This window comes from Polypterus senegalus, chromosome 6, assembly GCF_016835505.1.
Source record: "Polypterus senegalus isolate Bchr_013 chromosome 6, ASM1683550v1, whole genome shotgun sequence".
NCBI lineage: Eukaryota > Metazoa > Chordata > Cladistia > Polypteriformes > Polypteridae > Polypterus > Polypterus senegalus.
Window position 1 is genome coordinate 129,334,976 of NC_053159.1, and position 22,351 is coordinate 129,357,326.

The 22,351-nt window shown below is 42.3% G+C and overlaps 1 protein-coding gene across 1 annotated transcript in view; it reads left to right on the top strand.

Moving 5' to 3' along the window:
• The first annotated feature begins 285 nt into the window (after positions 1 to 285).
• blmh (bleomycin hydrolase) overlaps positions 286 to 22,351 on the top strand; it is a 53,178-nt gene continuing 31,112 nt past the window's right edge. Inside the window, exons 1-3 of the mRNA XM_039757173.1 lie at positions 286 to 449; positions 6,065 to 6,262; positions 8,549 to 8,658. Coding sequence (XP_039613107.1) covers positions 437 to 449; positions 6,065 to 6,262; positions 8,549 to 8,658 — 321 coding nt within the window. The 5' untranslated portion in view covers positions 286 to 436. The remainder of the gene's footprint in view (positions 450 to 6,064; positions 6,263 to 8,548; positions 8,659 to 22,351) is intronic.

Genomic DNA, 22,351 nt, shown 5'->3' on the forward strand with positions numbered 1-22,351 from the left:
ACACTAACGCAAAAAACAGTTAAATAAACGAAAAATATGAGAAGTACAGCTTATAATAACTAAGTCATCAAATTTCATAGAGATGCATTGTAAGATCATGTTTAAGATATATGAACAGGTTTGAGCAGTTAAATCGATTTTTCCAGTCGTTCCGTCCAACTTCACACACAGGCAGCTAAAAGTGAAGTAACAGGTGACCTGAAACTAAACTTTTGTCGTTAATCAAAAAAACAACAAGTACCGCCTCCTCTTCTTTTTTTAACTTCCTGTTTCCGGGTGTAAGAACGAACCGGCACAGGTGGGAGGCGCTCCGTTACTCACTCTCGCAGACAAAACCCCGCGGCCGGCACAGCTAAAGAGTTAAGCAGGCTACCGGCAGAGCGACGCATCCTTTAAGCTAGAAGTGGATTTCTTCAAGAAGACGCCTGCGCGAACCATGGCGGACTGTGGTGAGAGCGATGCAGTGGGGCTCCCGAATAAAGCGTCAGGCTGGGGGGAGGGTGTCGTGGCACATTCGCTTGCAGTAGGCAAGGACCACATGACAAAGTGAGCAGATTTAACTGAAAACGACAGCGACAGAAGGCCGTGCACCCGCCGAAAGACAGGCAGTAGATGGCCGTCTTCTCCGGAACGGGTGCCGTGCTTGTCTTATGTATTCTGGACTGCCAGCACACATCCGGGCTTTGGTTTATGCGCACAATTTTGCCATGAAAGGCAGATAGAACGTCTTAAAAGGCATGTATTAATTTGTGCAACTAAACTTAATCAGCGAGTCGAAAAAGAAATAGGCAGCTGCTTTGATTGTAAAGTAGACGACTTTTCTTCGACACAGTGCGTGTGCACCAGTTTCATTTACTGGTACATTCACATCCAGAGCACAGTACGAACCCCGATATTTAACAAACACGCTTAAATGGTAAAATACGTTCAGCCACATCTGTTTCCCCTGTCTGGGACAAAGGCTGTTTTAAATATTTCCAAGTAAGGTTTGAACGGCCAATCGCGAGTACATTCGTCAAGTTCACTAGCAAAATTGGCACACTCCACATGCACAACACGGAATAAATTGCGATATTGGCATTTCATCGGATTAAGACACATTATACGCACATGTTTGGCACACGAGACAGTCCTGTGATTTACCTAATGCGGACACACTTGTTAATTTCGTTGGCAAACCTGCCACCCTCCAGGATGCTGAAGTAAGCTACTTATTTGCGTAGTATAGCGGTAACTATGGGAACGGGTGATGTTTTAGAACGCACACGTTGTTGTTTTGTCATTAAACCGGTTCTGCAAGTTAAAAGGGAGACAGGGAGACCTTCCACAGTTCCAGTGTTTGTACCCTAACCTAATTTACTGCACATCTTTCGACTGACGATTGCTTTATCAAGTCCCTTTGAGTGTCCAGGCTTTCCTGGCTTTCCACTGTATGTAGGGTTTTCTTTTATTTTAGGAGACCCTAATTATGTAGATAAAAACAATAACCTTAGTTTGGCTAAATGCTTGCCTGATTATCAGTATATGAAATGATTGTTTTTTTGTGCAAGAGAAGAAATCAAAGCCACCTGCTTGACACCATGTTGGATGTTTTTGCACTGACTATTTTGACATTAGTATTGTCATTTTTGACAGAGAGATGCTAAACTAATCCTCATTAGTTGAAGGGCAGGAACTATAGATATTAGGACAGACTGCTCAAGAGCTGACATCTCAGTATGTTCCAGTAAACTTTACCTATTCCCCTACTTATATGTGTGCTCTTCAGCCTGTTGTCTCTAAACAGTCGAGTTTCTGTAAATAATTAAATAGAAGAACCCTTTGTGAACATTTAATGTTTAAAATCAATTTAAAAGCATTATGCTTAAGAATATTAATTGTTCAAAACCGTTTTTTAAAAGTCAATAGTGATGTGATTACAGGTTGACATTGAAACAGTAGTTAATTTTCATCCAGTACATTAGCATCCATTTCTACACGTTTTCTCACTGTAATATAGGTCCTCAATAAACAGTCTTTTTAATGAGTTGTGTAAAATGTTCTGTAACCTTAAACCAACACTGCATCTATATTTCTGCTCTTTTATTACTCTGACATTTGTATTCATCAAAGAAGTGCTATTGTGGACTTTGCAGTGTAATATTGCACCTTCCACTGCTGTCCTTGGTTGTAACCACTATATTGTAACATAAACTGTAATTAGCTTTTAGCATTGAAAGCACACTGTTGCTTCCAAGTCAGCAATCACCCAGAATGTTTAAACAATACGGTAAACTTTATGTGAAAATTCTTCCATATCCACTTAGCAAATCTCCCTTTCTTAGAACATGTTCGGACTTTGAAGTAAAGCTATGGGTCATCTTGCAGATAAAGATTAAATAGATAAGCCCACCATACTATTATTTTTTTAATGGCCAATTGTTTATATTAGTTACATGTAATCAGTCACATAAGATCAGAATTAGTTCAGAACAGATACTTATGTTTTACAGCATTTGCCAGGAAAGAACCATTGACAGCTGAAGTAAATTATCAAGCGGTGTAGTAAAGAGTAGTACTGTAGGGATCTTCAAAAAATCAACTTGATGTTTGGTTAGAAAGTCACAATTGTACTAAAGTTGTGTGTTGTGTATGAATTATTGGTGTGCTTGTTGGTCATGTAGCATATCTGGCATCCGTGTGTTAATGTCATGTTCCTAAATAGGGATCCTCCGATAAGGATTTTTAAGGCCGATACCGATAACCAATTTCATGTTACTTGATAATCCGATTCCAATTTTTTTTCCCCTTTTATCCCTGTAAAAAACTTTTTGCACTAAGCCTCTGCATAAACAGATGGCTTATGTCCTATATTAAAGTGTATTTTTATAATTAGACTATTGACCAGGTGTTAACAGTTCATTTTCTATGAACAAAATAGATAGATAGATAGATAGATACTTTATTAATCCCAAGGGGAAATTCACAGTCTGTAGGCTTATTGCTCTGTGACCATAAAAATACTAATAAAGAAAATTTCCTTAAAATGCATAATATGTAAGAAAAAAAAAATAGTTTTCCATAATATGGCATAAAAGAAAATAAAATGTCTCATAATTCAAATCTGTCATTTTTTCTGTAATGTACCTATAAACAAAGCTTATTAAAAAAAGTAGTTTTCTCTAACAACAAAAAGTGTGTGTGTGTGTATAATAAATATATACTGTACAGTGCTATGCAAAAGTTTGGGCACCCTTGTATAAAATGTCTGTTACTGTGAATAGTCAAGTGAGCAGAAGATGAAGTTAAAGATGACACATTTCTTTAATATTTTAAGCAGTGCTTCTCAATTATTTTCTGTCATGCCCCCCCTAGGAAGAAGAAAACATCTCGCGCCCCCTGCACGACTATAAATGGTATCATTTGTCTATAAAATTGTTATAAGTACACCTCTGCATAACACTGTATCCTTATTAACGTATAAGAGAATCAAAAAAGAAAGAAATATGGACCAATTTACAACAAAGAATAGCTTTATTAAATGTAACAGAAAAGATTTAAAGTGCATTCTAAATTCAAAAAATTTAAAAGAAAAATAAAAAAGCATGTTCCCCGAGGTCAAACACGGGGGGCGCGCCCCACTATTTGAGAAGCACTGAATTTAAGCAAGATTACATTTTATTTCTGTCATCCACAGTACAAAATACCTAAAAAAATGTTTGCTGCAGGTCAACTACCACTATACCTCATGTAAAGGAGCCCACATAAATTACCGTAAAGCCCAGAAAAGCAGGGGTTGAAAAGATCGTTTTTTGTGATGGCCAGTTTCACCGATCACCAATACAGTCTTTTAGTGAAAATTGGCCGATTTAGATTATACAATTATTGCTAGAACTACCAGCCAATAGAAGAAAATGTGCCCCAAAATCAGGTCTAAATGGATATGAGTTTTGCCGTGATCATTTCATTTTATTTTGAAAAACTATGGTTAATTGTAACTTACAGGGGAAACTACAGGACGATTTCTTGGTTGTCACTGAATTACATAAATGTACCATTCTGAAACAACTAAATCTTTATTAAATCAGAATAACCTGTTACTCCTCAAACACTTTATCTAAAAGTAAATGAAAGTTGACTGCTGTTTTATGGACTAGCATGTGAGGGGTAATTTTAGAATAATCATGGCTATATCTTATTTTAAGCAGTTTAGCCTGGCTTGAAGCAGAGGTAGATATCAGCCTTGGCCGTATCTCAACAAAAGCATTTACTGTAGGTGCTACAATAAATCCATGGAAAATCCTCAAAAAACTCTTAAGCAGCATACATTATCCATATGATTCAACTCATGAAAGAGTCAGAGAATGTGTCCCTTCTTATGATACAAGAACAACATTCCTAAGGAAATCGTTCACATTTTTGATACAGTTTGGCTTTAAATTCACAACAGATGGTAACCTGAGGCAAAATATTACACCAAGTTGTTTGTTTATATGCTAAAGAGTACAAATGAAATTTTCCTGTGGATCTAAAATGATACACATTTCACAATAGGAGGGAATTAGTCTTGTTTTGATCAGTTCACCTGCCACTTTTATATAAAAAAATAATAATAATAATAATAAATGTTATTGTAATGAGGCTAAAATCTAAATTTTCAGAGTCCAATGATACGCATATTTCAGGCAACCCCCAAACATGATCTGACCATGTCCAGTATGACACCTGTGTATGTTTGGGTGTCTCTCTCATTGCCTTTCATAACTCAAATGGTGTTGTTACAAGAGTCCGTTTTTTGAATTTGCACAAAATTAGTTCCCTGGAACTTCTGATTTACTCAATATGATATTTCTTTTTCACTGGAAGTCACCCTGAAAGCTTCCTTTTACCAGGAAATGTATTACAGAAAATTTCCAGAAAAATGAAATAAAAAAATAAAAATGATTAGAAATTGATCTGGAATCAACTCTGGACCTTCCACCTGCGTACTAGTCAATGAAATAATGAGGGATCAGCTCACACCTGGCTCTGGAACAGCTTGTAAGTCAACTGTCCAAATACGTTTGAGCTCCTGGAAATGGGGGGGCCCATGTATAAAAATGTACATCATTCCTAAATGGCTTATATGATATTTTTGTTAAACCCTTTGAATGAATGTAATTTATTTCTTCATTACATATCAATTGTGGTGCCACACTGAGCCAAAATTATGAAAATCTTATTGTCCAAATACTTATGGACCTAAATGTATAACTAATTACATTATTAGGTAATTTGAATCCATATTATTAATTAATGAAAAAATAAGATTAGAAAAACAGATATCCTGTCAATTAGAATATAAAAAAGAATTAAAAATTCAATAGCAATCTGGGCACTGAGCAAGTTGGATAACCGCACCTTGATGGCTATATTGATATAGGAAAGCCATTTAAAAAGAGATGTTCAAAATTAATCAAACTCAAATTATGCAAAGAATTCAGCAGTACAGTTTATTTGCTTTAGTTGTTTCATTTTGTGTAGCTAGATCATTCAGGGGAACTACAAGAATCCAACCAAGAGGCAACATTGGCTTAACAGAGTGTTTCCCCTCATTGTAAAGTCAGATAAAATATTGCCTTGGTCTTTTGTATTTGTGTGGATACAGACACTTTCATGGCTTCTTTCTTCTATGAGAGCCACATATTGTTGTCTGAACAAAAACTAGCTTGGGACGGTAAAGCCCAACATGATGAAAAGAGCTGTTGATGGTCATGTCAAATGTTTGGGTAATGATGATAAACTGATGATGACTTTATTTATGATAAAGTGGTGGAATTAAGAGGCACTGCCCTTTGTTTTTTAATATAATGAACTACATCTCCTTTCATTTTGATCTTTTATTTTCTGCTTTCATTAATCATCATGTATGATGAAGTATTCCTTCGATTTCAATAATACTGCTTTAAATTTTTGTAGGTTTTATGAAAAACTCTTTCATAAAATTCTTTCAGCTTCTAACATGCAATGTACAGATCACAGAAGTAATGAAGTAAATTTATATATGTTGAAATAAAGAAGTGAGTATTTTGTTTTTCGGTTCTAGGTGTGAGTCTCGAGAAAATCTCCTCTTTCTCCAAGAATCTGAAATCTGAACAAAGCTACATACTGGCACAGAATGTTTCCACATGCAGTGATCCATTGGAAGTTTGTCTGCACAGAAAGACAGTGCAGGACACTAATCATGTTTTTCAGCATGTCATTCCTGCAGAGGGTAAACCTGTGACCAACCAGAAGAATTCAGGTATTGAAACCACCTCACAATGGGGTCAATCTTGTGAACTGAAATGATGCATTATTCATCTTTGTTAAACTAGTTTTCATTTCTTCCAAGGTTCATTTGAATTTTAGGTGCAATTTTTCCCCTTTGCCTATTAAATAAAAAATAGTTTCAGTATAAGATAGTGCCTTAACATCTGATATTTTTGTTTAGATGTTTTTGTTGCGTGTTTTTGAGCCTATTTGGCAATTTCAGTTAAAATTCTAATGCAAATATCTGCCAACATCATACAGTACTGCTTGGGGAGAATAGTGATGATGAATAGTGAATATGAAGGAAATGTCCTTCAGGGAAAAAGACTTAGTAATGGACTAAAACATCATGCAAAATGTGTACACATTCTACATTACCCCTTTAACTTTCTCCTGTAACCCAGCGGTAATGAGCTTTAGTATTTAGTATAACCAGTTAAACCATTATCATCCTTTTACCCTTTTCTTTTGAATGCCAAATGCTAAGACCTTCTGCCTAGCGAGGTCGTCTATTTATTTGAAGAGATGACTTACTAAAGAATGTAGATGCAATACCGGGTAGACTTTTAAAGTGCAATAAAAACTTTTAATGTATTTTTTTAAAATGTACCATATAATTACAGTCAAACCATTAAAATATATTGTGTAAAGTCCCTTTACCTCAGTGTTGTGGGAAGAGTCCACCTTGCCCTGATAAGAGAGACCTATGAAATGTGTTAGGAGTCTGTCATAGTGCAGTCCATGCATAGGAAAGTCTCTTCTCATTGTCTACTTAATTGTACTAGAGAGATGTATGGTAATAACATGTGGTGGTTGTCAGGTGAACTGCAAAGATTGGTTGATTTCTGTTTACAGAAGCCAAATTATACCAGATGAATGTGGTCACTAACCAACGGCAAAGGGTGTGTTTTGAGGTGCACTGTCTGTTGGATAGTCAGTAATTGGAAATACTACTCACTCAATTATTTTTTCATCACTGTGCTTAATAACCTTTAAAGTGTTTTTCCAGTAAATGGAACTGCTCAATATTTATTCCACCATGTGGCAATCTGTTAAACCCCTTTATGTTTAGGTAGTGAGATGAAAGGTAGTACTTTTATGTGGCACCTGATAGTCTAATTTTCTGTTAAATACTATCTTGTGACAGTTGTTTGCAGTAGTGTGTGTGTGTAATATTTGTTTTAGCACATTGTATTTTTTTTTATTAGTTTAAAAAAAAACAGATTGTGTTCAGTTTGAGCTGTCTTTTGAACTTTACCATCAGTAAGAATATTTTTCACTTGCTCTTAATGACTTATTGGTTGCTTTTCCAGATCCTTAGGCACTGTACCAATGGTAGACTGTGTTATTTGAATACTTACATTTACAAAATAAGAATAAATGGCAATAAAAAATAGAGAAATTTCATTTTGGATCAATCTATGAGTAAAAGACAGAGAGAGGTAGACAGCGAGATAGAGAAAACTACTTTAACCTATTAAAATAACATGATTTTGATCGTTTTTATAGTTGACAAAAGTTGTTTGACATATATTTTATATGTGACCAATACCTAACATATTTTAGTATAAAAGCTAAACTTAATTCAAAAATGGATAACAGAAAGAATATTGATAATAAGCGAGGTTGTATTTGTAGGTGATTAGGTTTTTTTTAATTATTTAAAAAACGTCATTACAAAGGGCACTGTTTGGAATCTTTAGTTTAATGCAGCCATTTGTCTCAGTTCAACACTGTACATCTCCATGGAAGAATGCAAACTAATTCATGATCCTGATATTCTTCATAAAAATTGTAGAAAATTAAAAATCAGTGATGGCGCAATCATTTTAAAGTCCACTTCAGCTAAATGTGAATTTCTGCAAGAGGGTTGAATTGGTTCTTCTCCAAAGCTGCATTACTCAGTGAACTCTTGCAAGAAAAGTACAGATTTATTAAATCCTATATACTGGTCTAATAATATCCAAGAGGAAAATCAAATACTCTTTCAACATCACAGAATATAAAGTACACATAGGCAATTTACAGAAGGTAAAACAAAAAGATCCCATTTAAATGAATTAATGGAGAAAACCAGTATATAAAAGCCAAGTACAGTTGTGCTCAACTACAAATATTGGAATCTTTAGCTCAATTAAAATACTAGGCCCTATGCACTATATATTGCATGTTTCTTTTCCTGCCGTGTTGTTTGCCTGGACACTTTAACTCTGCGCTATATACTAATAGTTTATTTCTGTAGGCCTATTACTGTTTAATCCTTTCTTATTGTTTTCAGGAAGGTGCTGGATATTCTCTTGTCTGAACGTGATGCGACTTCCATTTATGAAAAAATTCAATATAGAAGAATTTGAATTCAGCCAGTCCTATCTGTTCTTTTGGGATAAGGTGAGTAAGGCTTAAATGGCACATGCTTCTCAGGCAGCTATGTATATTCATCATTTAATGCTAATTACAGTGTATTGAGCAATACCAATTTGTTTACAAGAAATTGTAAACCATTACTCCCAGTTCAGCTTCTGTAATTGTCATTGGATCTCATCTTTGGAACTGTTAATTTGCTGTAATTTTCTTGCCCAGAAACACAGGTACGTTGCTTGTTCTGACCCATTTACCCAGTTAAGGATCATTGGGAGCTAACTCAGTTCCATTTGGTACAAAGTGAGAGTCAACAGCTTCCCATTAAACCTGATTTATTGTCATTACTACTTGTATATTTGACTGACATTTTTTATCCACAGTGACTTTTGGTGAGGCTACACTAACAAATAACAAATGTTTACAGATACTTCAGTAACTGGAAGATTCAGGAACTGAAACAGCAAACTTTTAGTGTCTAGCATGTCAGCCACTGCACTGTACTCCCTTCCCTTTATACAGAACACCTTCCTGTTTTCGTCATTAATGCATTTATTCCCCATTTTTTTTCTTTTTCCTATGTGTTTCACCATTTAGGTTAAATAGATCTCTCACATATTAATTTAAGTAAAGGCTTGGCTGATTTTATATTATATTAATAATATAGATATATATATATATATATAGATATACAGTAGATTATATAGATAGATAGATAGGGCGGTCCTGATCTAATTATGCAATTTTTATTACGCTATAACTTATTAACTTTATTACATAGAAAAATCATCTGTAAAATCCCGGACCATCGAGAAGTATGCAAACTGATGACATGAAAAATCATCTTCGCGCCAAACTGCAATTGTCCCATGTAAATCAAAGTCATCCAGACAATCTGGATCTGCATAATTATATGTGTGTGTATGTATTGTGATAAGACGCTATATAGCGCCTGACCCGACACAGATTGGACACGGGAGGCACTTGTAAAAGACAAAGAATTTGTCTTCCCCATACTCCCCAGCCACAACACAGTCCCAAACACCAGTACAGCACAAGCACTCTTCTCTTCCCTGGCACCACCACTCCTCCCTTGCAACCTTGTCCTCCTCCACCCAACTCTGGCCGATGAGTGGTGGTTGCTGACTCCCTTTTATAGGTCACCTGGAAGTGCTCCAGGTGTTTGATCACCAAGATCCGGCGGCACTTCCTGGTGTGATGAATCTGTTGCCCACACGGGCTCAGGAGTCCCAAACACAGCATCCCCTGGCGGTATCTGCAGGACCCAACAGGGCTGCCCCCAACTCCAATTCCCAGGGAGCCCTGTGGGAAACCGAGGCACTACACCAGCCCAGGGGGAGGTATTGCACTGTCCAGGGCCGCTCCCCTTGAATACAGTGTGCAGGGGTGTGATGGCAGTCACCTGTCACTATATATATATATATATATATATATATATATATATATATATATATATATATATATATATAACTGCCCAAAAAAATTAAAGGAACACTTTGAAAACACATCAGATCTCAATGGGAAAAAGAAATCCTCCTGGATATCTGATACCTCCTGGATATCTGATATAGACTGGGTAATGTGTTAGGAACGAAAGGATGCCACATCGTTTGATGGAAATGAAAATGATCAACCTACAGAGCCCTGAATTCAAAGACGCCCCAAAAATCAGAGTGAAAAAATGATGTCGCAGGCTAGTCCATTTTGCCAAAATTTAATTGCAGCAACTCAAAATTGTACACAGCACTTTGTATGGCCCCTGTGTTCTTGTATACATGCCTGACAACATCGGTGCATGCTTCTAATGAGATGACAGATGGTGTTGTGGGGGATCTCCTCCCAGATCTGGACCAGGGCATCACTGAGCTCCTGGACAGTCTGAGGTGCAACCTGGTGGCATTGGATGGACCAAAACATAATGTCCCAGAGGTGTTCTATTGGATTTAGGTCAGGAAAGTGTGGTGGCCAGTCAATGGTATCAATTCCTTCATCCTCCAGGAAGTGCCTGCATACTCTCACCACATGAGGCCAGGAATTGTCGTGCACCAGGAGCCACTGTACCAGCATAGGGTCTGACAATGGGTCCAAGGATTTCATCCTGATACCTAATGGCAGCCAAGGTGCCTTTGTCAAGCCTGTATTGGTCTGTGTGACCCTCCATGGATATGCCTCCCCAGACAATCATTAACCCACCACCAAACTGCTCATGCTGAATGATGTTACAGGCAGCATAATGTTCTCCATGACTTCTCCAGACCCTTTCACTTCTGTCACGTTGTGACGATGTGGGTTCTGGCTCCACACTCCCATCTGATTTTTGGAAGCACTTGAACTCAACACCGTCAATAACGTAACCGAGTGAGCTAGTCAGTGAAGGCAATAAACATCTAAGCAAGGGGATGGTTGAAAGTGCAACAGTGCTTTTATTTAAAACTGTCCATCAAAACCTGCTCTCATCTGTAAAAAGCACAGGGCACCAGTGGTGCATCTGACAATTCTGGTATTCTATGGCGAATGCCAATCGAGCTGCATGCTGCTGGGCAGTGAGCTCAGGGCCCATTAGAGGACATGGGGCCCTTGGGTCACCCTCATGAAGTCTTTCTGGTTGTTTGGTCAGAGACATTCACACCAGTGGCCTGTTGGAGGTCATTTTGTAGGGCTCTGGCAGTGCTCATCCTGTTCCTCCTTGCCCAAAGGAGCAGATACTGGTCCTGCTGATGGGTTATGGACCTTCTATGGCCCCCTCCAGCTCTCCTAGAGTAATTGCTTGTCTCCTAGAATCTCCTCCATGCCCTTGAGACTGTGCAGGGAGACACAACAAACCTTCTGGCAATGACACGTATTGATGTGCCATCCTGGAGAAGTTGGACTACCTGTGCAACCTCTGTAGGGTCCAGGTATCGCCTCATGCTACCAGTAGTGACACTGACTGTAGCCAAATGCAAAACTAGTGAAGAAACAGTCAGAAAAGATGAGGAGGGAAAAATGTCAGTGGCCTCCACCTGTTAAACCATTCCTGTTTTGGGGGTCATCTCATTGTTGCCCCTCTAGTGCATCTGTTGTTAATTTCATTAACACCACAGCAGCTGTAACTGATTAATAACCCCCTCTGCTACTTATCTGACCAGATTAATATCCCATAAGTTTCATTGAGTTTATGCTATACTCTTGATTAAAAAGTGTTCCTTTAATTCTTTTGAGCAGTATATGTGTGTGTGTGTGTGTATATATATAATATATATATATATATATATAATATACACACATACACTAATAAAAGGCAAAGCCCTCACTCACTCATCACTAATTCTCCAACTTCCCGTGTGGGTGGAAGGCTGAAATTTGGCAGGCTCATTCTTTACAGCTCACTTACAAAAGTTGGGCAGGTTTCATTTCGAAATTCTACACGTAACAGTCATAACTGGAACCTACTTTCGTATACTGTATACGGCCATAGCAGGCAGCTCGGTCGCCGTGTGAGGTGGTTGCGTCTTGCATCATCACGCCTCCCACGTAATTAGGTGCCTGCCCATATAAGGCCATTCTTCGCTGCGGTGTGTCCATTCCTTTCCTTGCTTCGCCAAGGAAGCAGCCTTTTTACGGCTTCTACACTGTTTTATAAACGAACGACATATAACGAAGTCCTTTTTCCTTGCTTCGCCAAGGAACCAGCCTTTTTATTTAATCCACAGGTTCTCCGCTGTTTTATTGTTCATTTATTATGATTGTTACTGTTATTGTGTAGGTTTTATTTAATCCACAGGTTCTCTGCTGTTTTATTGTTGATTTTAAGCTTAGTTTATTATTCAGGTACCCATTTCCTTTATTTAATCCGCGGCTTTTCTGCTGTTGTTTTCTTCGTTTATTACGATTATAGTTATTTGATTCCCTTTCTTTGCCTGACTACCTGCCCATATAAGGCGCTCCGCAGTTTTTTTTGTGAAGCAGCCTTTACACAGCTTCTCCTTGCTTCGCAGTACTCTACTGTTTTATTGTTCGTTTATTACGATTGTTATAGTTATTGTGTAGCTATTTTAGACTTAGTTTACTGTTAAGATACCCATTTCCTTTATTTAATCCGCGGGCTCTCCGCTATTTTTTTGTTCCTTTATTACGATTAGAGTTATTTATTCATTCCCTTCTTTGGCTGACTGCCTGCCCATATAAGGCGCTCCGCTGTTTTTTTGTGAGGCAGCCTTTTCACAGCCTCTCCGCTGTTTTATTCTCCTTGCTTCGCGGTTCTCTACTGTTTTATTGTTCATTTATTACAATTCTGATAGTTATTGTGTAGCTATTTTTGACTTAGTTTACTGTTCAGGTACCCATTTTCTTTATTTAATCCGCGGGTTCTCCACTATTTTTTTGTTCCTTTATTACGATTAGAGTTATTTATTGATTCCCTTCTTTGGCTGACTGCCTGCCCATATAAGGCACTCCACTGTTTTTTTGTGAAGCAGCCTTTACACAGCTTCTCCGCTGTTTTATAAACAAAACGCCATATAAGGCCGTCGTTTTTCATTGCTTCCCCAAGTAAGCACCTTTTTTATTTAATCCACGGGTTCTCCTCTGTTTTACTGTTCGTTTATTACGATTGTTATAGTTATTGTGTATTTTATACTTTGTTTACTGATCAAGTACCCATTCCCTTTATTCTTCCAATTGTACCCCTATTAACATGTCTATCTAGGTGATCACCATCAATCAAAGAACTATCACTTACAGAGTGGTGTCCATGCCCGGAGATGGCGCCTGCCTTTTCCATTCTCTGTGTTACTTATTGCACGGACATATCAGGCTCACTTTTGATATCCGCAGGGACATTGTGTCTTATGTATTAAATGACTGGGACAGGTTCAAAGTGTGGACTGATGATGGTACAGGAGATAATTATAGTACACAGGAGCATTATAAGACTGAAATGCTTAAGCCCTTCACCTATGGTTCTGCATGTGAGTTGATGGCTGCCGCTGAATTGTTTGGTTGTCAAGTGTACCGAAATGGCCAAATATTTTACACCTTTGGAGAACCGTCAATGCCTCTTAAATATCTTAGATTCACAGGTGACAATTTGAGTACTGGACACTTTGCTGTTTATGAATATTTCAACTCTCAAAAGCTGGGTGCGAAGTTATTGATGAAGCCAGTTGTATGCTTACATCGATTGACACATACCGAATGTCAGTTCAACTCAAATCCAGCTGATTATGATAGCAGCAATCCAAGCTGTGAGAACACAGTAAAAAGGAGGCGTATCAGACGTTGTGGTAGATTTTCTGATGCAGCTAGACGGAATCAACTTCGTAAAGCAAAACATACATTATGAGTCTGACAAAACGGTACATATTGGATCCATGGATGTTCACTGTGACTATTGTCAAGCTCAGAAGTGGAAATGCGAGTCTCCTGGTTTATGCTGTAAAGGTGGTAAAGTCTCTCTCACTCCTTTATGTACAGTAAGCTTCCTGACCTTCTTCAGGGCCTGTTAAATTTTATGCCTTCATTTAAAGTTCAGGGACAAGTGTATCACTTGATTGGCAGTCTTTTACCTATGCCAAGTGAGGAACACAAATTTTTGCAAATTTATTTCGTTGGGGACGATAAAAAAGGAAGCACAAATCCGCTGTGCTAATTTTTCTGGACTTAACATGCACCTGGTCAAGAAATTAAAACAAATGCTCCATGACTGTAACACTTACATCCAGGACATCCACTCCACAATAGACAGTATTTTAGATGATGAGAAAGACTTCAAAGTTGTCATTCACGCAGACAAAAAACCATTACATGCACACAAAGGCAGATTTAATAAACCCACAGTTCATCAGGTTGGTGTTGTCATCGTTGGGCAAACGTTCAACAATAGAGATATTGTCTTGAAAACCAGAGACAAACTGCAGCGCATTAAGGAAACCCACAGATCTTTTGATGCACTTCAATATCCTCTCATGTTCTGCTATGGTGAAGATGGCTATTATATGTCTATACCTCAAGTTCATGCTGCCAGTAAGTTACCTATGAACAAAACCGTCTCTGCAGCAAACTTCTATTCATACCGGCTTATGATCAGACAACATCATAATAATAATATCCTTTTCTTCCGAATTTTATTAAATCAGTTTTTAGTTGATATGTATGCAAAAATTGAATCCGAAAGACTAAATTATATCAGACTAAATCAAAAAAAAACTACGTGCTGAAAATTACGTTCACTTAAAAGATGCTATTGACAAAAACGACACTGATTTAACAGAACTTGGTCAAGCTGTGATATTACCATCTTCCTTCACTGGAGGACCTCGCTATATGCACGAATGTACACAAGACGCAATGACATATGTACGTCATTATGGCCGCCCTGACTTATTCATCACATTTACTTGCAATCCTAAATGGCCTGACATCACTGAAATTCTTCTTCCACGTCAAAAACCTCACGATCGCCACGACCTTATCAGTCGTGTATTTCATCTCAAGATTCACAAAATGATAGACTTGCTCACTAAGAGTAACATTTTCGGCTGTACAAATTGCTACTTGTACACCATAGAGTGGCAAAAGCGAGGTATTCCCCATGCACACATTCTATTGTGGCTAAAGGATAGGATTAAACCAGCTCTCATCGATCAACTCATCCGTGCGAAATTCCTGATCCACAGACTGACCCTGCCCTACACAAAATAGTAAAATCCAACATGATTCACAGCCCATGTGGACCTCATAAGATCAACTCACCCTGCACGATCAACAGAATATGCACTAAGAAGTACCCGCGTCCGTTCATCTCAGAAACTCAGACCGGAGAAGATGGTCCACCTGCTGATGAAAGTCATACAATTAACATCAAAGGAGTAGATATCGACAACAGATGGGTGGTCCCTAATAGTCCTGTGCTATCCCGCTTCTTCAATGCTCACATCAATGTCGAATTTTGCAATTCAGTAAAATCGATCAAATACATCTGCAAGTATGTTAACAAGGGAAGTGACCAGGCAGTATTTACAATACAAAATCAAAATGACGAGTATCTCGATCTGAAGCTGGTCGTTACATTAGTAGCTCTGAAGCAGCCTGGAGCATTTTCTGTTTTCCCATTCACGAAAGTTTCCCTCCGGTCGTTCATCTTGCTGTGCATCTTGAAAACGGTCAAAGAATTTATTTCACAGAAGGCAATGTTGCCGATAAGTACACAATCCACCACAAACAACCCTTTTAGCGTTCTTTGACCTTTGCAAACACGATGATTTTGCTAAACAACTTCATTATAATGAAATTCCATCATATTATGTGTGGGCAAACAACATGTTTCGTCGAAGGAAACAGGGCAACCCTGTACCAGGATATTCGGGAGTAAAAAAGGATAATGTACTGGGACGGGTCTACACTGTACACCCGAATAACTCTGAATGCTACCATCTTCGACTTCTGCTCAACAAAATCACAGGTCCCACATCTTTCAAATCTCTCAGAACAGTTGATGGTGTCCTACATCCAACCTATAAGTCAGCCTGCAGGGCACTCGGTTTATTACATGACAATATCAACTGGGACGTGACTCTACAGGAAGCTGCTCTTTCTCGCTCACCTCAAATGATCCGTGAACCGTTTGCTGTCATGTTGGTGTTCTGCCAAATGGAAAACCCCTTAAACCTATGGGAAAAACATAAAGACAGCATAGCAGAAGATGTTAGGAGACAGACTGAAAGAGATCATATACGAACAGAAGTCCACCAGTTGTTAAATTTGATCTATAACAAGTGTCTACACTTGCTTGAAAATTTTGTGATTGCTATTGGAGGTCAATCTCTTCATCATTACGGTTTGCCTTCACTTTTAACAGAACTGGCAAAACTTACATCAAATCCCGAGTACTTGAAAGAGACATCTTACAACACCTCGCAATTGGCCAATATAGTCACAAATAACGAGCGGTTGCTAAATAGTGACCAAAAGTCAGTTTATGAGCAAATCATGAGCAGCGTTGCGTCAGCCACTGGCACGGTGTTTTTCCTTGATGCTCCAGGAGGAACTGGTAAGACATTCCTAATAAACCTTCTTGCAAAAATCCGAGCAAAACGTAACATTGCCATAGCTGTGGCTTCTTCTGGCATTGCTGCAACTCTTCTAGAGGGTGGCAGAACTGCTCATTCAGCTTTCAAGCTGCCTCTGAACCTCAACCATACTGAATCCCCCATGTGTAACATATCAAAGCAGAGCAACATGGCTGAAGTGCTGCGACATTGTCAGCTTATTGTCTGGGATGAATGCACTATGGCACACAGAGCAGGTATTGAGGCTTTAGACAGGACCCTCCAAGACATCGAAACACCAACAAACTTATGGGAGGCTTGACAGTGTTGGTGGCTGGAGACTTCTGCCAAACCCTACCAGTCATGCCCAGAGGAACACGCGCTGATGAAGTTAAAGCATCTGTAAAATCTTCATACCTCTGGCCACAAATCAATGTTGTTACTTTAAAAATAAACATGAGAGTTCATTTGAAAGGCGACAAAAAAGCCGAGGAGTTCTCTGCTCTTCTGATGAGTATAGGTGATGGCACCTTCATACAAGAAAATCGTAAAATAAATATTCCTACAAATCTCTGTCTCATCGTGAATACCTTACAAAGCCTTCTTCAAAATGTTTACCCTGATCTACGAAATCTCCACCAAAATGACATCTCATGGTTAAGAGAGAGAGCTATCCTGACACCAAAAAATGACATGACTACGACTATAAACCACATTTTACTTCAAGAACTACCTTCACAAACAAAAACCTATTAGTCTGTTGATTCAGTTGTAGAAGTAGAAGACGCAGTTCATTATCCGGTAGAGTTTCTCAACACTCTAAATCCTCCAGGCACTCCTGAGCATAATCTCATTTTGAAGGTTGGGGCACCAATAATGTTACTGGAAACTTACAGCCACCAAAACTTTGTAACGGCACAGACTTCAGGTTGTCTACAAAACAACCTGAAGCAACTATTTTTACTGGCAGTGCCTCAGGTGACACAGTTTTTATTCCTCGCATCCCCGTTATACCATCTAATCTCCCATTTCAATTCAAACGTATTCCATTTCCAGTAAGGCTCTGCTTCGCAATGACAATAAGTCTCAGGGACAAACACTACAAAAGGTTGGCATTGATTTGAGGCAGGATTGCTTTTCACATGGGCAACTGTATGTTGCATGCTCAAGAGTAAGCTCAGCACAGCTTGGTCATATTACAACCGGAGGGCGAAATGACAACGTGGTATACAGAGATCCTTAACAAATAATTTTTTATATTTTTTCCCTCACTTTAAAAATGTTTACTTTTTTCTTAATAAAAATATTCAGGCAGTATTTCGCCGCTGCGAAGCGCGGGTATTTTGCTAGTATACTAATAAAAGGCAAATCCCTGACTGACTGACTGACTGACTGACTCACTCACTCACTCACTCACTCACTCACTGACTCGTTCATCACTAATTCTCTAACTTCCCGCATAGGTAAAAGGCTGAAATTTGGCAGGCTCATTCCTTACAGCTTACTTACAAAATTCTACACGTAACGGTCATAACTGGAACCTACTTATGTACATATATACCGGCCATAGCCACAGCTCGGTCGCTGTGTGAGGCGGAGTTATGTCCCTCATCGTCACGCCCCCCACGTAATTCAATGCCTGCCCATATAACGCCGTCTGTCACTGGCAATCCAATAGAAACACTCTACCGCTAAATATTCACAGGTGAAGGGCCGTGCTTATGCAGACGAAGATGAAAAGGTCAGGGTGGTGTTTGGCACAAACTCAGCGAAACTGAGAGAGAAACTTTTAAGTGCCGGGTTTTAGCGAACATTAAAAATAAAGCCGTGAACATCGCACGACATAGCACAAGCACAGCCGAGAACCTTCGATGCATGTACACCGAACGGCTCACGTGAAATGACTGTGAACGCGAGTACGCAGACAAAAAGCAACAGCTCCAAAGAGCGCTGAACAAAAACCACATTACACAATTGAGAAGGCCACAAAATATGAAGTGAGTGACGCATACAAGCATATTCATAAGTGCAGCTATTGCGAAAACAAAGCACACGGTGGAAAAAGTCAATGTCCAGCTAAAGGAAGACAGTGTAAAAAAAACCCGTGCATGCAGTGTGTCACGTCTCAGATAAAGAGGAAGACGAGCTGTTTATTGATGCAGTAAGAAAGGAATCGATGAATGAAACTTGTTATCTTTACAACAATTGACAAACACGGAATGTAATGAACACAACACATCCTCCAAATACGAACCTGATTGAAAGAAATAATGATAATCAAATCCTTGATGACAGCAACACTCATAACAGTCACAAAACAATAACTTTGACAATCATGTTACATTATTTTTAAAATGTTCCCTCTTTTTCATAACTTCTTTAACACACTAATTCTCTGCTGCGAAGCGCGGTTATTTTGAAATAGATATATATATCTATATAAATCTCTCTCTCTCTCTCTATCTCCCGATCTACATACTCTCAAATAAATGAACACCTCTAGCACGGACGTCCGAGGTTCGACTCCCGAGAGGGGGTGCAGTGAGTGTGTACGGCTGATGAGCCCAGAATTGGGGCGAAACACGTGTCGCGTACTCTGCATTATTTGACAGTATAACTATTTCAAAATATATATACATATATACATTGTGAAGCCTGGCCCCGGCACAGACAGACGGACAACATTGTTTCACCCAACACACGTTTATTATTTACAGAAATGGCTCACGTGCACCCCCAGTGCCTTCTTGCACCGAATTCCCCAAAGTCCAGGCCCACAGTCTCTTGTGCCTTCCTGGCCGCCTCCAGTCCTTCCTTTTGCTCAGTCCACTTCCACCCGACTTCCACCAATGACTGGAGGGAGGCGGCCCCTTAAATAATGCCCCGGATGAGCCCCAGGTGCTTCCGCCATCCTTGCCACGCCCCAGCGTGGCGGAAGTGTCGGCTGCCTTCCTGGCAGCTCTCCGGGCGCCACACAATGTCTTCCCCCCGGCACTTCCTGGTGTGGCGGAAGTGTCGGGTTCCGGGATAATCAGGCACCGGGGCGCCGCTGGCGGTGGCCACGGGTCCCTACAGGGCTGGGCTTCAAAGCCCTGTACCTGAGGCCCCGTGCCTAACCAGGACGGACGCCCCCTCGCGGTCTGGAGGAGGCACTCGCCCTCCTCCGGTCCTCAAAGCGTCCGGCGGGCTCCTGCCCGACCGGCAACCGCCGCGGGATAAACCGGCATCGGGCGCCGCCTGGCGGTGACCACGGGCCCTACAGGGAAGGGCTTCCATGCCCTCAACCCGTGGCCCCAACAGAACCAGGACGGGCGCCCCTCGCGGTCTGGAGGAGGCACAAGCCCTCCTCCGTCCTCCTGGCGTCCCGGCGGGGCCACAGTGCCCCACCGCTAGCGAGGACCGCGTGGGTCGAGCGGCACAACCCGAAGGGCAGCACGTCCCCAGCGAGGGTCCTACTATGTCCCCAGGGTCCAACACGGCACCCTGGGACATCTGTCTTCGCACCCTCGCCGGGCGCAAACGTCCCCCTGTGGTCTGCGTCGCTCTCGCCCCCGCTGTTCCCCCCAGCGGGGTCACTGTACGCCTCCCGGCGTGGAGCACTCCGCGGGCGCCCCGTTCCAGGCGGGCAGGTCCCGTCGGCGTCGGCCTCAGCGCTCGTCGGGCTTGGGCCTGTAAAATAAAGGAAAAGAGGGCCAGAAGCACAGCCAGGACACTCATCCCGGCGCCCGTCGGTCTCCGTATCGACCGTGCTCCTGCCCCCCTCCGACAGCCCCCAACTTGCCTGCTGAAGTCCTCCGCCGCAGGTTCCATGCCCGTCCTCTCGTCGGCCTCGGCACCGCTCTCGCAGGCAGCTCGCCCGTCCGCCCAGGGGATCTCCTCTGCCTGCACAGAGGGCGGCCCTTCTCGGGCAGCGCACTCCAGCGCGCGTCCTCTCCTATCGGAGGAACCGGCATTCACCCGCCGGTTCCTCCTTCTTTCTTGGAGCGCTGGCGGTCTGGGTCTGAGCACAGCGCTCAAATCCAGCCCGTCTGCGTCCAGGCAGAGCGACAGGAGACAGCTGCAGGCTTGGGCGCAGGCGCTAGGACCCAGGGCACTCAGCAGCCCGATCCTACCAGCCCCTGCATATTCCGAGCTCCTCGCCTCGCTAGCTGTCTGCACCGGCGTCTGCTGTCGGAGGTTGCTTACTTGGAGCTGATCGTCCGTGCGGTCACAGCCATGTTACGGCAAACCTCCCGCTTGCTCTACGGGGCGGCAACACTCACCACTCCCGCCGTGTTCTGCCTGCCTCCGGTTCCAGCGCCGCGCGATCCTCCGTCTCACTCGGTGTCTTTCTCGCGACCGCCATCTCCATCAGCTGCTCACACTGGCGGCGAGAACACGTAGCAGCTCCTCTAAGGGCGGCTTGGCGGGCGAAGGGACTCCTCCGGCCTTACGCCGAGCAGCTGGTGGAGAGAGAGAGACAGGCGTCGGTGAGCTTACCTGTCCATCAGCTCCACGCGACGCCTGCCTGCTCTGGGCCACTCCCTCTGGCCCAATGGGTCTCGGTTTGGCCGCGAGACTGGCATTCCTTAGGCCGCCTCTATCCAATCATCGGCGCACGCCAAGACACACCGGCCAATCCGTGCCTGTCAGCGGCGGGACCACCGCCGCTGGCCATCTTGTCTCCCCTGCGCTGGAGTGCGAGGCGTGCCTCCTCACAGCGTTGTAGCTGCAGTGATTCCTCGAGCCGCATGCGGCTCCGGTTCCGCAGCCTCCTTTGCTGCCTCCGTAGCCGCACTGCCGACAGCCCGTGGCCAGCGCTCCTGCCACAGGCAGCGGATCCGGTCTGTCCCTCCCTGCGGAAAACAAGGTATGACCGACCCCGAAGGGCCGATTACTGCAGGGCAGGGTACTCACCTCCTGGATCCCGTCGTGCGAGGCCCCACCTGGTGTGGCCTTTGCGTCATACGCCGGCCTGGCTGTCCGTGTCGACAGCGCGACTTTGAGCCGCTGCGCTCCAGCGAGGCCCGCTCCTCCTCCGCACCCGGGGATGGCCTCTTCTCATTCGGCGGTTTCGGGGTAAACGCTCAGCGGGCCGTGCCGCAGGCGCTCCCGCGGCCAGTGTGTGGGTCGCTGCTGCGCGGGCGTTCACAAAATATTTATTGTTATGGGGCCCCCGTCTTGCACCAGGCGGATGGCCCCGTTGGGCGCCATTGTGAAGCCTGGCCCCGGCACAGACAGACGGACAACATTGTTTCACCCAACACACGTTTATTATTTACAGAAATGGCTCACGTGCACCCCAGTGCCTTCTTGCACCGAATTCCCCAAAGTCCAGGCCCACAGTCTCTTGTGCCTTCCTGGCAGCCTCCAGTCCTTCCTTTGCTCAGTCCACTTCCACCCGACTTCCACCAATGACTGGAGGGCTGGCCCATAAATAATGCCCGGATGAGCCCCAGGTGCTTCCGCCATCCTTGGCCACGCCCCAGCGTGGCGGAAGTGTCGGCTGCCTTCCTGGCAGCTCTCTGGGCGCCACACAATGTCTTCCCCCCGGCACTTCCTGGTGTGGCGGAAGTGTGAGTTCAGGGATAATCAGGCACGGGCGCCGCCTGGCGGTGGCCGCGGGTCCCTACAGGGGCTGGGCTTCAAAGCCCTGTACCTGAGGCCCCGTGCCTAACCAGGACGGGCGCCCCCTC